Raw genomic sequence first — 12090 nt, 5'->3', positions numbered from 1 at the left:
TACACACACACACACACACACACACACACACACACACACACACACACACACACACACACAATCTTCTCTACTTCTACATACCTTTTTGTACCTAGCATGGAACCACCACGCCCTAGCCACCCAGCAACATCGTGCCAATGTACTTCTTTAATCTAAAAAGGAAAATTAAAGTACAGTAATATACCCATTACTCAAATAAACATACAATAAAGATATATACTGTACATACAGTACTAAAATACTAACTAAAATATTAAATATTAAGTATCAATACTGCTAAAAAAAAAGCAGACACACTAGAATAAGGAGAGTTATGGTAGACTTAACGTTGTTAACCATGGTAAGTCTATCATAACTCCTTTTCTGCAGCAGGGTACTTTGGTTTTAACAAGAAAACATTGGGGATGCCCTAAAGAAGTTCCTCAAGGGAGGGGACGTGCCTTAGCAGGTAAGAGAACCAGATGTCCAAAGGAAGCATCCTGGGAGGCGGAAGTATTAAAGGCATAGAACCTAATGAACGTGTTCACTGAGGACCACGTAGCCGCCTTGCACAATTATGCTGGGGACACACCACGGCAGGCCACAGAAGAAGGTCCAACAGAGTAGAATGGGCTTTAACTGCAGCAGGAGCTGGGAGTCCAGCCTGCGCATAGGCATGTGCAATCACCATTCTAATCCATCTGGCCAAGATTTTCTTATTCGCAGGCCAGTCACGTTTGTGAAAACCAAACAGTACAGAAAGGGCATCTGACCTCCTGATAGAGCCAGTACTCTCCACATAGATACGGAGAGCCCTAACCACATCCAAAGAACGTTCTTTGGGAGACAAATCCGAAAAGATAAATGCCGGAACAACAATCTCTTGGTTAAGGTGAAAAGATGACACCACCTTAGGCAAATAACCTGGGCGAGTTTGTAGAACTGCCCGGTCCCGGTGGGATGAGAGAAAGGATGGACAACAGGACAAAGTGCCTAAGTCCGACACCTGTCTTATAGATGCAATAGCGAGCAAGAACAGGACCTCGGTCGTGAGCCATTTAAGGTCCACCGATTCAAGTGGTTCAAAATGGAGACTCTTGAAGGGCATTCAGCACAACAGACAATCCCACGGAGCCACAGGAGGGACACAGTGAGGTTGAATCCGAATAATGACCTGCATGAATGTATGAACATCAGGTATAGAGGTAATTTTTCTCTGAAACCAAACCAACAATGCAGATATATGAACCCTGAGGGAGGCCAGACGAAGACCTAAGTCCAGGCCTCTTTGCAGAGAAGCCAGTATTCTGGAGGTTCTGAAGCTATGGACATCATAATTCTTCTCAGCACAACAGGTGAAGTAAGAAAATCCAAACTCTGTAATAAATCCAGGCAGAGGCTGGTTTACGGGCTTTCAACATAGTTTGAATAACCGCCTCTGAAAATCCTTTGGCTCTGAGGAGTGATGCTTCAAGAGCCAAGCCGTCAAAGCCAGTCTGACCAGGTCTGGGTGGAGACAAGGGCCCTGTACGTGGAGGTCTGGTCGTTGAGGAAGTAGAAGGGGATGATGCCCTATCGATAGACCCTGTAGGTCTGGGAACCAATGCCTTCTGGGCCACGTTGGAGCAACTAGAAGCAGCATTCCTCTTTCCTGTTTGAACTTCCGTAGAACCCTGGGCAGGAGTGACGCTGGTGGGAACACGTAAGGCAGCTGAAAGTTCTATGATACTGCCGGTGCATCCACGAGGGCTGCTTGAGGATCCCTGATCTGAGATCTGAAGACTGGAACCTTGTGATTGTGTCAAGACGCCATTAGGTCTACATCTAGTAGACCTCACCTGTCCACTAGGAGTTAAAAGACTTCTGGATGAAGACTCCACTCTCTGGCATGTACGTCCTGACTGAGTTAGTCCGCTTCCCAGTTCAGGATATAGGGAATGAACACTGCCGATATATTTGGCAGATGGCTTTCTGCCCAACAACATATTTTTGACACTTCCTTCATAGCCATGCGGCTTGGAGTGCCGCCTTGATGGTTTAAGTATGCCACTGTCATGGCGTTGTCTGACCATACCTGAACCGGCCTGTTCTGTAACATTATCACTTGTAACGGGCAAGTGATAATGCATTGAACACCGCCCTCAGCTCTAGGATGTTTATTGGGAGGAGTGATTCTTCCTTGGTCCAACGACCCTGAAAAGAGTGTTGTTCCAAAACCGCTCACCATCCCCTCAGACTGGTGTCCGTTGTCAGGAGTACCCAGCTGGGGATCCAGAAGGGACGTCCCCTGCTCAATAGCTGGTCCTGGAGCCACCAGGTTAGTGACAAATGAACCTCTGGAGTCAACGAGATCATTTGGGATCTGATCCGATGAGGCAGGCCGTCCCCACTTGGCAAGAATTAATCATTGCAGAGGGCGGGAATGAAACTGAGCGTACTCCACAATGTTGAATGCTAACACCATCAGGCCAAGTACTTGCATTGACAAGTGTATAGACACCCTGGGGTGACGGATGAAGTGTCTTATCCTGTCCTGCATTTTCAGGACCTTGTCTGGAGACAGGATAGTCTCCGACTGTGTGTGTGTGTTCAGAAGCGCCCCAAGGTGCACCATGCATTGAGCTCGGAACAGTGCGGTCTTCTTCCAACTGATCAGACATCCGTGGGCTTGAAAGCAACTCTCCGTCAATTGTTGATGACAGGGGAGGACATCATGGAAACTCGCCAGAATCAGCAGGTCATCCAAGTATGGCAGGATTCTGATTCCCTGGCGATGGAGGTGCGCCGTCATCATGGTCATAACCTTGGTGAAGATTCGAGGAGCCGTGGCCAGTCCAAACGGCCGAGCCTGGAATTGGTAGTGACTGTCGCCAATAGCAAACCGCAGGAACTGCTGATGCGATATGGCAATAGGAATATGCAGATAAGCATCCTGTATATCCAGGGATACTATGTAATCTCCAGGTTCCATAGCCAGCACGATTGAGCACAACGTTTCCATACGAAACTTGGCTACACTCACAAACTTGCTCAATGATTTGAGGTTGAATATAGGCCGATAAGACCCATTGGGTTTCTGCACTAGAAACAGGGTCGAATAATGGCCTCTGCAACATTGGGACTGAGGTACCGGCACAACCACTCCTGTACTCAGGAGAGAACCTACCACCGTTTGCAGAGCCTGCGCCTTCAACGTATCCGAAGGGAGCAGAACTGGTGAGGGGGACGTCTCTTAAAGGAGACAGCGTACCCGTGAGATACAACTTCCAGTACCCAAGTGTCTGAAGTGGTCTTTAACTAGACCTGGGCGAACTGCAGAAGTTGGCCTCCCACCCTGTGGACCCCCAGGGGGAGGTCCGCCCCATCATGCAGCAGGCTTGTCTTGAAGCAGGCTGCCGGGCTGCCCAGGGCTGTTTTGTCTTGGTGTTCTTGGGAGCATGAGATTATCTCGGGTAAGTCTGACCCTTGGTTTTCCCTTGAGGTCGAAAGGAACGAAAAGTGGTAGTCTACGCCTTCTGAGTAGAAGGATTAGTAGGGGGGAGAAAAGTAGTCTTAGCAGCTGCTAATTCAGACACTATTTTATTCAGGTGCTCTCCAAATAAAATGTCCCCAGTGAAGGGGAGTACCTCCAAGGTCTTCTTGGAGTCTAAATCCCACTTTCTACGACCTTAACCACAGTATGCGGCGAGCCAGGACAGACATGGATGACGCTTTGGCTGGCACTACTCCTGGCCTCAGAGGATGCCTCCTGAATGTAATAGGTGGCGATGCATATGTGAGACAGGTATTGTCAGGAATATCCTCTGGCAGCTCTTCCTCTAACATATATAGGAAACCACGCCTCAATACCTTTTGCTGCCCAAGAGGCAGCTATTGTGTGTCTATGAATAGCCCCTGTAAGGGAATATATAGATTTCAGGTATTCCTCCTCACGCTTATCTGTCGGTTTATTCAGTGAGATGACAGTGGTGACAGTAGAGTAGATGACACGAGATTCTCCCACTTATTACAAAACTCTGCAGAGAGGATATCGAGCCAAAGCCCGTTTAGGAAGCGGTAATTTCTTACCTGGAGTAGACCAGGGTTCCCGTCTGATGTCCACAAGATGATCAGGATGGGGTAATACAGTTTTAACAACTTTCTGCTGTTTAAACATGTCAGTTATCTTGGCCACTGTAGTGGAAACCTCATCTTCAGAGATTTGTAGGATCTGCATAATAGCAAACACTAGGGCAGGGACATCAACTTGTGAAGGAGAACCATCGTCAGTAACACAGGATTCAGTGTCTGACAGGACTATATGCTCCCCCTCCTCTTCAGATGAAACATTAGAAAGGTTAGTGGATTGTGAGGAGGAAGCAGTCCGCTTAGAGGACCCAGGGACACGGGAGTGACCTGGCATAGCTTTCTGTCTGATTTAACTGCTGCAGTTGGCTAGACAAATTTTCCACCCAGGGCGGATTTACCATAGGGACAATTTGTGGTGGCAATGGCACCGGATGTCTCATAGGGAGGGCCAAACGGTCCACCAGAGTCCCTAGGAGGGTAGTGAACATAAATAGCCCAGGGTGGCTTCATTGTAGATCCAGGAGCTGCAGGCTGACTGGGAGGTGTGTGACATTTTGTACACAGACCATCATACAATACTTCCCCGTCAGGTTAACCTCTGGAGCATGTCTTGCAAATTACAGGAGCTTTCAGAGTTTTACTGCCCTTATTGCTAGACATTGTATTAAAGCAACAATCGGGGTAATAGTATGATGAAGCCAGACAAAGAACACAACCTGCGGACAAAGGGCCTCATTCCGAGGTGATCGCTCGCTGGCTCGTTTTTGCAGCCGTGCAAATGCATTGCGCCACCCACTTGGGAGTGTATTTTAGCTTTGCAAGTGTGTGAACGCCTGTGTAGCAAAGTGCCTGCAAAAACATTTTGTGCAAAACAAGACCAGCCCTGTAGTTACTTATCGTGTGCGTTGATTCTAACGACGGAGGGACTGCTTTTGACGTCACAAACCCGCTCAGCCACGCCTGCGTTTTTTCAGACACGCTTGCGTTTTTCCCAACATTCCCTGAAAACGGGCAGTTGACACCCAGAAACGCCCACTTCATGTCAATCTTCCTGCAATCGGCTGTGCGACTGGAATGTTCGTTAGTCTCTGTGCAAATCCAAAATGCTATTTGTACCTGTATGACGAGCCTGCGCATTGCGGTGCATACGCATGCGCACAAATGCAGAATTTTAGCCTGATCGCTGCGCTGTGAACAACCGCAGCTAGCGATCAACTCGGAATGAGGGCCAAAGTACACAACCTGCGTAAAAGTACACAAACATGTGGACTAAATCTCGGTTGTATGCGACTGTAACACAGTAGAATATCCGTATAAAAATAAGTACTGTGTGCACATTATAAGAGGACACGGATGCACCTAGTCACCTCGGGTACAGAATATAGTGATAGGTATAATAGGATTTTAATTACATACCGGTAAATCCTTTTCTCGTAGTCTGTAGAGGATGCTGGGGTACACATTAGTACCATTGGGTATAGACGGGTCCCTTGGGAGCCATGGGCACTAAGAGTTTAATAGTGTGGGCTGGCTCCTCCCTCTATGCCCCTTCTACGGACATACTTCGAGAGAAGGAAATACACAGATAGTGGTGAGATTCACACCAGCTCACACATAATAATGTAAACCAAGCAAACCAGCTTGAATAATTCAGCAACAGCTGAACAGCAGTACTTAACCAAGTAACAAGGCAGTACTGAACCAAGTAACTACTGCAGGAAAACGAAGTGCAGAACTGATTGACCAAACTTAAGGTCCTCAGAGGCCAAAGTATTGAACTTGTAGAACTTAGCAAACGTGTTCGACCCTGACCAAGTAGCCGCTCGGCAAAGCTGTAAAGCCGAGACACCCCGGGCAGCCGCCCAGGAAGAACCCACCTTACGAGTAGAGTGGGCCTTAACAATCCTGCCGTAGAGTAAGCATGTTGGATAGTGAACCTGATCCAGCGAGAAATCGTCTGCTTAGAAGCAGGACACCCAATCTTGTTGGGATCATAAAGGACAAACAGAGTCCGACTTTCTGTGACGAAAGGTTCTCTTCACATAAATCTTCAAAGCCCTCACAACATCCAAGGACTTTGAGGTAATTGAGGAGTCAGTAACCACCGGCACCACAATAGGTTGGTTGATATGAAAAGCCCACACAACTTTCAGAAGAAACTGCTGACGCGTCCTGAGCTCAGCTCTATCTTCATGAAAAATTATGTAGGGGCTCTTGTAGGACAATGCCTCCAATTCTGACATGTCTAGCAGATGCTAATGCCCACAGTGTGACCGCCTTCCAAGTAAGAAACTTGACCTCAACCTCCTGTAAAGGCTCGAACCAATCCGATTGCAGGAACTGCAACACTACGTTAAGATCCCAAGGTGCCATAGGAGGCACAAAGGCAGGTTGGAGGTTTCAAGATAGTCTGAACCTTAGGGAGGGAAGCCAATTGTTTCTGGAGAATAAAAAATGGACAAGGCCGAAATCTGGACTTTAATGGAGTCCAAACGCAGGTCCACATACACAACTGCTTGCAAGAAGAGGAGAAACCGCCCAAGTTGAAACTCCACCGTACGAAACTTCTTGGACTAACACCAAGACACATACTTTTTCCAAATTCGATGGTAATGTTTAGACGTTACTCCTTTCCTAGCCTGTATCAGGGTAGGAATAACCTTATTCGGAATGCCTTTCCGAGCTAAAATCTGGCGCGCAACCTCCATGCCGTCAAATGTAGCCATGGTAAGTCTTGATAAGCGAACGGCCCCTGTTGCAGAAGGTCCTCTCGAAGAGGAAGAGACCTCGGATCTTTCAGCAGTAACTCCAGAAGATCGCGTACCAAGCCCTTCTTGGCCAGTCCGGAGCAATGAGGATCGCCTAAACTCTTGATCTTTTTTATAAGTTTGAGAATCCTTGAGATGAATGGAAGTGGAGAAAACACATACACTGACTTGAACACCCACGGAGTCACCAGTGCATCCACAGCCACTGCCTGTGGGTCTCTCGACCTGGAACAGTACCTGCGTAGCTTCTTGTTAAGACGGGATGCCATCATGTCTATGTGAGATACCCCCCAAAGACTTGTCACCTCAGCGAACACCTCCGGATGGAAGCCCCACTCCCCTGGATGAAGATTGTGTCTGCTGAGGAAGTCCGCTTCCCAGTTGTCCACTCCCGGAATGAAAATTGCTAACAGCGCCATCGCATGCTTTTCTGCCCAGAGGAGGATCTTTGTCACCTCTGCCATTGCAGCTCTGCTCTTCGTTCCGCCTTGTCGATTTATGTAAGCCACCGTCGTTACATTGTCCGACCGCACCTGAATGGCCTGATCTTGCAGAAGATGGGCCGCTTGTAGAAGATCGTTGTACATGGCTCTTAGTTCCAGAATTTTTATCGTAAAAATGGATTCCAGACTTGATCACCTTCCTTGGAAGTTTTCCCCTTGGGTTACTGTGCCCCAACCTCTGAGACTTGCATCCGTGGTTAGAAGGATCCAGGTCTGAATCCCGAACCAGCGGCCCTCGAGAAGGTGAGGCATTTGTAGCCACCACATGAGGGAAATCCTGGCTTTCGGCGGCAGACATATCCTCTGGTGCATATGCAGGTGAGATCCCGACCACTGTCCAGAAGATCCAGCTGGAAGGAACGTGCAAGAAATCTTCCGTACTGTACAGCCTTGTAGGAGGCAACCATCTTCCCCAGCTGGCGAATGCACTGATGAACCGATACCCGGGTAGGCTTCAAGACATCCTGGACCATAGTTTGAATCACCAATGCCTATACCACCAGTAGAAACACCCTCTGCACTTTCGTGTCGAGGATCATCCCCAGGAAAGAGAATCTCCTTGTCGGTTCCAAATGTGACTTTGGAAGATTCAGGATCCATCCATGATCCCTGAGTAGTCGAGTTGTGAGAGCAATGTTCTGCAAAAACTTTTCCCTGGAAGATGCTTTTATCAGCAGATCGTCCAGATATGGAATTGCATTCACTCCCTGCTCGCGGAGAAGTAGCACCATCTCTGCCATTACCTTGGTGAACACTCTCGGTGCCGTGGATAGGCCAAATGGCAGTGCCCGGAACTGATAGTGACAGTCCAACAGCGCAAATCTGAGATAAGCCTGGTGAGGTGGTCAAATCGGAATGTGGGGGTACGCATCCTTGATATCCAGGGATACCAGAAATTCCCCCTCCTCCAGACCTGATATCACCGCTCTCAGACTCCATCTTGTACTTGAATTCCCTCAAATAGGGGTTTAAAGATTTCAGGTTCAATATCGGTCTGACCGAACCGTCCAGTTTCGGTACCACAAAGAGGTTTGAGTAGTAACCCTTGTTTTCCAGTTGAGGTGGAACTGGAACAATGACATTTGCCTTTTCCAATTTCTGAATGGCTTCCTGTAGAATAGCCCTTTCTGTCAGCAAAGCAGGTAAGCCTGATTTGAAAAATTTGTGAGGTGGGAGTTCTTAAAACTCCAGTCTGTACCCCTGGGACACAACATATTGTACCCAGGGGTCCAGGCCTGATGACGCCCAGACCTGACTGAAATTTCTTAGACTAGCTTCCACCTGCCCGATCTCCAGTCTGGGAGGTCCACAGTCATGCTGAGGATTTTGAGGAACCAGAACCAGGCTTCTGTTCCTGAGAAACTGTTGGTGCAGGTTTTCTGGATTTTCCCTGACCAACTCTGAAGAAAGTGGAAGGGGGCTTGCACTTTTTAACCTTTGCGGTCCGAAAGGACTGCAGTGTAGACATAGGAAAAGATTTTCTTGTCGGCGAACTGACTGAGGGAAGAAAGATTGACGTACCCGCGGTTTCCGTGGAAATCCACGCATCCAATGCTTCTCCAAACAGAGCCTTCTCCAAACATTCTTCTTGGATTCTGCATCCGCAGACCATTGGCGTAGCCAGAGTCCCCTGCGTGCCGAGAAAGCCATGGAAGACGTCTGTGCATTTAGATGACCAAGGTCCTTCATAGCCTCCACCATGAAACCTGCAGAATCCTATATGTGACGTAAAAAAGTTCAATGTCAGTTCGATCCATAGAATCTAAGTCCTCTAGTAATGTGCCTGACCACTTTACTATGGCTTTAGAAATCCATGCACAAGCAATGGTGGCCCTTAGCGCCACGCCTGAAGCAGTGTATATTGATTTGAGCGTTGTCCCAATCTTGCGGTCTGCCGGCTCTTTCAAAGCGGTAGACCCAGGGACAGGTAAAACCACCTTTTTAGACAATCTAGATACAGAAGCGTCTACTATAGGGGGGTTTTCCCACTTTTTCCTATCCTCTTCAGGTAAAAGAAAAGCAACGAGAATCCTCTTTGGGATCTGGAATATTTTCTCTGGGTTTACCCAGGATTTTTCAAACAATGCAAGGTAAGGAAGGCTTTCTTATTGTCTGTAAAGTAAGCCTCCTCGACCTGTTCGGGTACCTTGTCTTTAATGTGTAAAATGTCCCTAATGGCCTCAATCATAAGTTGCACCCCCTAAGCAAGGGATGCCTCCCCCCCCAGTATATCCCCATCACCGGTATCAGAGTCGGCATCCGTGTCGACCTGCATTATCTGGGCAAATGCACGCTTTTTTGGGGCATATACCAGGGGATTTTGATGAGGTAGTGGGAGCAGAATACGACAAAACTCTACAGATTCTTTCAAAACCTAGTCAAAAATGTTCAAAAATTTAAAAAAAATTAGTCTCATTATGAGCTATCCTAGATGAAATCTGGGATATCATTCCCTTAATAGAAGCCACCGACTGGGGTTCGGATTCAGAAGGCTGAGAGTATATTGCATTCCTGAGTATAAGGAATAGACTCTTCTTGAGAAGATACATACTCTGCAGCACAAGACACAGAGTCCCTAGACATGGCAATGTGAGATATATTACACACACACACACACACACACACACACACACACACACACACACACACACACACACACACACAGGAAAATGCCAGACACAGTTTCCCCCAAGTACCTTCAGAGAGACACAGAGTTAAGAAACCAGCACACACAGCGCCACAGTAGGCAGTTATATAATAAAAGCCTGGCGCTGACTGAGTAACCTTAATAGACTACACAGTACTATAATGTGAATAAACACTCTTGCCCCCTTCTATAACCCCCTGGAACCGCACAGGATAGCTGGAGTTATGTGGAGGGTCAGCGCTCCCTGCCAGCGTCTCTGATCTGTGATCTGCAGGGAAAAAATGGCACTGGCGAGTGCTAAATCCGCTCTGAGAAGCTCCGCCCCCTGTAATGGCGCATACTGACCCGAGGTAATGGTGGCTAGCAGCAGTACAGAGTACCTGATAGCAATAGTGACCAGTGTTTAGGGTATTGCGCTGGCCCAGGGCGCCCCTCACAGCGCTACACACTGTAACTCTGAGCCCTCCGGAGCGCAGCCTTACAGCGCTACGCTCCCACCCTTGTGCTGCCATTCTCGCCGGTGACCCGCTTATCGGGGCACCGGCGTCCTACTCACCACCTCTATCTTCTGGCTCTGTTAGGGGTTGGCGGCAGTGCTGCGGGAGTGAGCGGTCACCTCGGGGGCTAGCGATTATCACCCTCAGGAGCTCAGTGTCCTGTCAGTGGAGATAGGGGCCATTAACCTCTACGGTTGGATACTACTCTCCCCCTAAGTCCCACGAAGCAGGGAGGCTGTTGCCAGCAGCTTTCCTGTACCTAACTCTTAAAAAAAACAAAAAACTAAAAGAACTCCTAGGAGCTCCCCCAGCTGTGATCGGCTCCACCGGGCACATTTTCTAAACTGAGTCTGGTAGGAGGTGAATAGAGGGAGGAGCCAGCCCACACTATTAAACTCTTAAAGTGCCCATGGCTCCCAAGGGACCCATCTATACCCCATGGTACTAATGTGAACCCCAGCATCCTCTAGGACGTAAGAGAAAGATGTGATACACATGACAGTGAAACCATACAGCAGATACCGGAGATCCCAGAGACCAGTAGCAGCTATGCTCAGAAGATGGTGCCCAGCGTCTCTGTCAGGAGTTGAGTGAGAGTGTGAGGCAGCTCCAGGGTGGGAAATCTGCGAGGAGGTGGCACCCTGGGCCGGGGGAGGGTCTACAGGTGAAGCGCCGGCTCCCCTATGCTGGACCTCACCACCGGTACTACTGAGCCTTATGCCCTGGTGGATATAGTGGGGTCCCTGCTTGGTGACAGTGTCCACGCCAGCGTCGCAGTCTGTCTCCCTAGACTGCGATCAGGAACGCGACTTAATGGTGGGTCCCGCCTGGGGGACCCTCTTACCCCCTCCCTTCGTAGCAGCCACACGAACCAGGAGAGCGTCTACGACCGTGTGCCTAAGCCGGAACGTCTCCACCGCAAGTACCCGGGAACCAAGCCGCAGGTGTATGCGCTGCCGCTTGGGAGTTGACGGAGACGCAGCGCTGAATGTCACCCTGACATATCAGTGCTGCGGCCCTTTAAGTCTCCGTAAGATTTTTCAGGGCTGCCCAGTGCAGCCCGCCAGTTACATGGCTTGCTGCTGCAGGCACCACTCGAAACTGAGCTCTCAATGCCTGGAGGCGGGGTTATAGAACATCCCGCTTTACACCCCGATGTTTACCTGTGGAAACCAATGTACCCTGCTGCAGAAATATGTAGTATTTATTAGTGGTTAGTGTATTGCTAGATGGTCACAGGAGACAGGGTCACATGAATTTTTAAGGTTTTGCTGTGCTGTGCTGCACAAGCGTGCTGGCTGTTTTGCCATCCAGACGAATAAACAGAGGACTTAGTTCAGCATAATATATAAAATCACAGAGGTTCTGCACTCGCCATACTCTTTCAACACACTCGTAGTATTAATGGAGATGCTGATTTCATTGATTATATCATACCTTAACGAACTGTGGACCGGAGCTGCAGATCCCTATTGTTATTAAGTAATGGGATTGTGTGTCTCAATCTCTGACTTTATATGACAGTCATTTTTGTCAACTCTTTTTTTTTTTCTCCACTTATCCACTCAATGCATTTACATTGTAATGATTTTATTGTTGGCAACTGTACAACATTTATTGTGTTTTAG

General features: G+C 48.4%; 1 protein-coding gene across 1 annotated transcript in view; it reads right to left on the bottom strand.

The window, feature by feature from the left end:
- The window catches only part of PFKL (phosphofructokinase, liver type), an 800878-nt gene that overhangs the window by 209403 nt on the left and 579385 nt on the right, over positions 1 to 12090 (bottom strand). Inside the window, exon 14 of the mRNA XM_063934129.1 lies at positions 82 to 152. Within this exon, the coding sequence (XP_063790199.1) occupies positions 82 to 152 (71 nt within the window). The remainder of the gene's footprint in view (positions 1 to 81; positions 153 to 12090) is intronic.

Source organism: Pseudophryne corroboree, chromosome 7 (assembly GCF_028390025.1).
Source record: "Pseudophryne corroboree isolate aPseCor3 chromosome 7, aPseCor3.hap2, whole genome shotgun sequence".
NCBI lineage: Eukaryota > Metazoa > Chordata > Amphibia > Anura > Myobatrachidae > Pseudophryne > Pseudophryne corroboree.
Note: the sequence above shows the minus strand (reverse complement) of the source record. Positions and strands in the feature narration are given on the sequence as shown.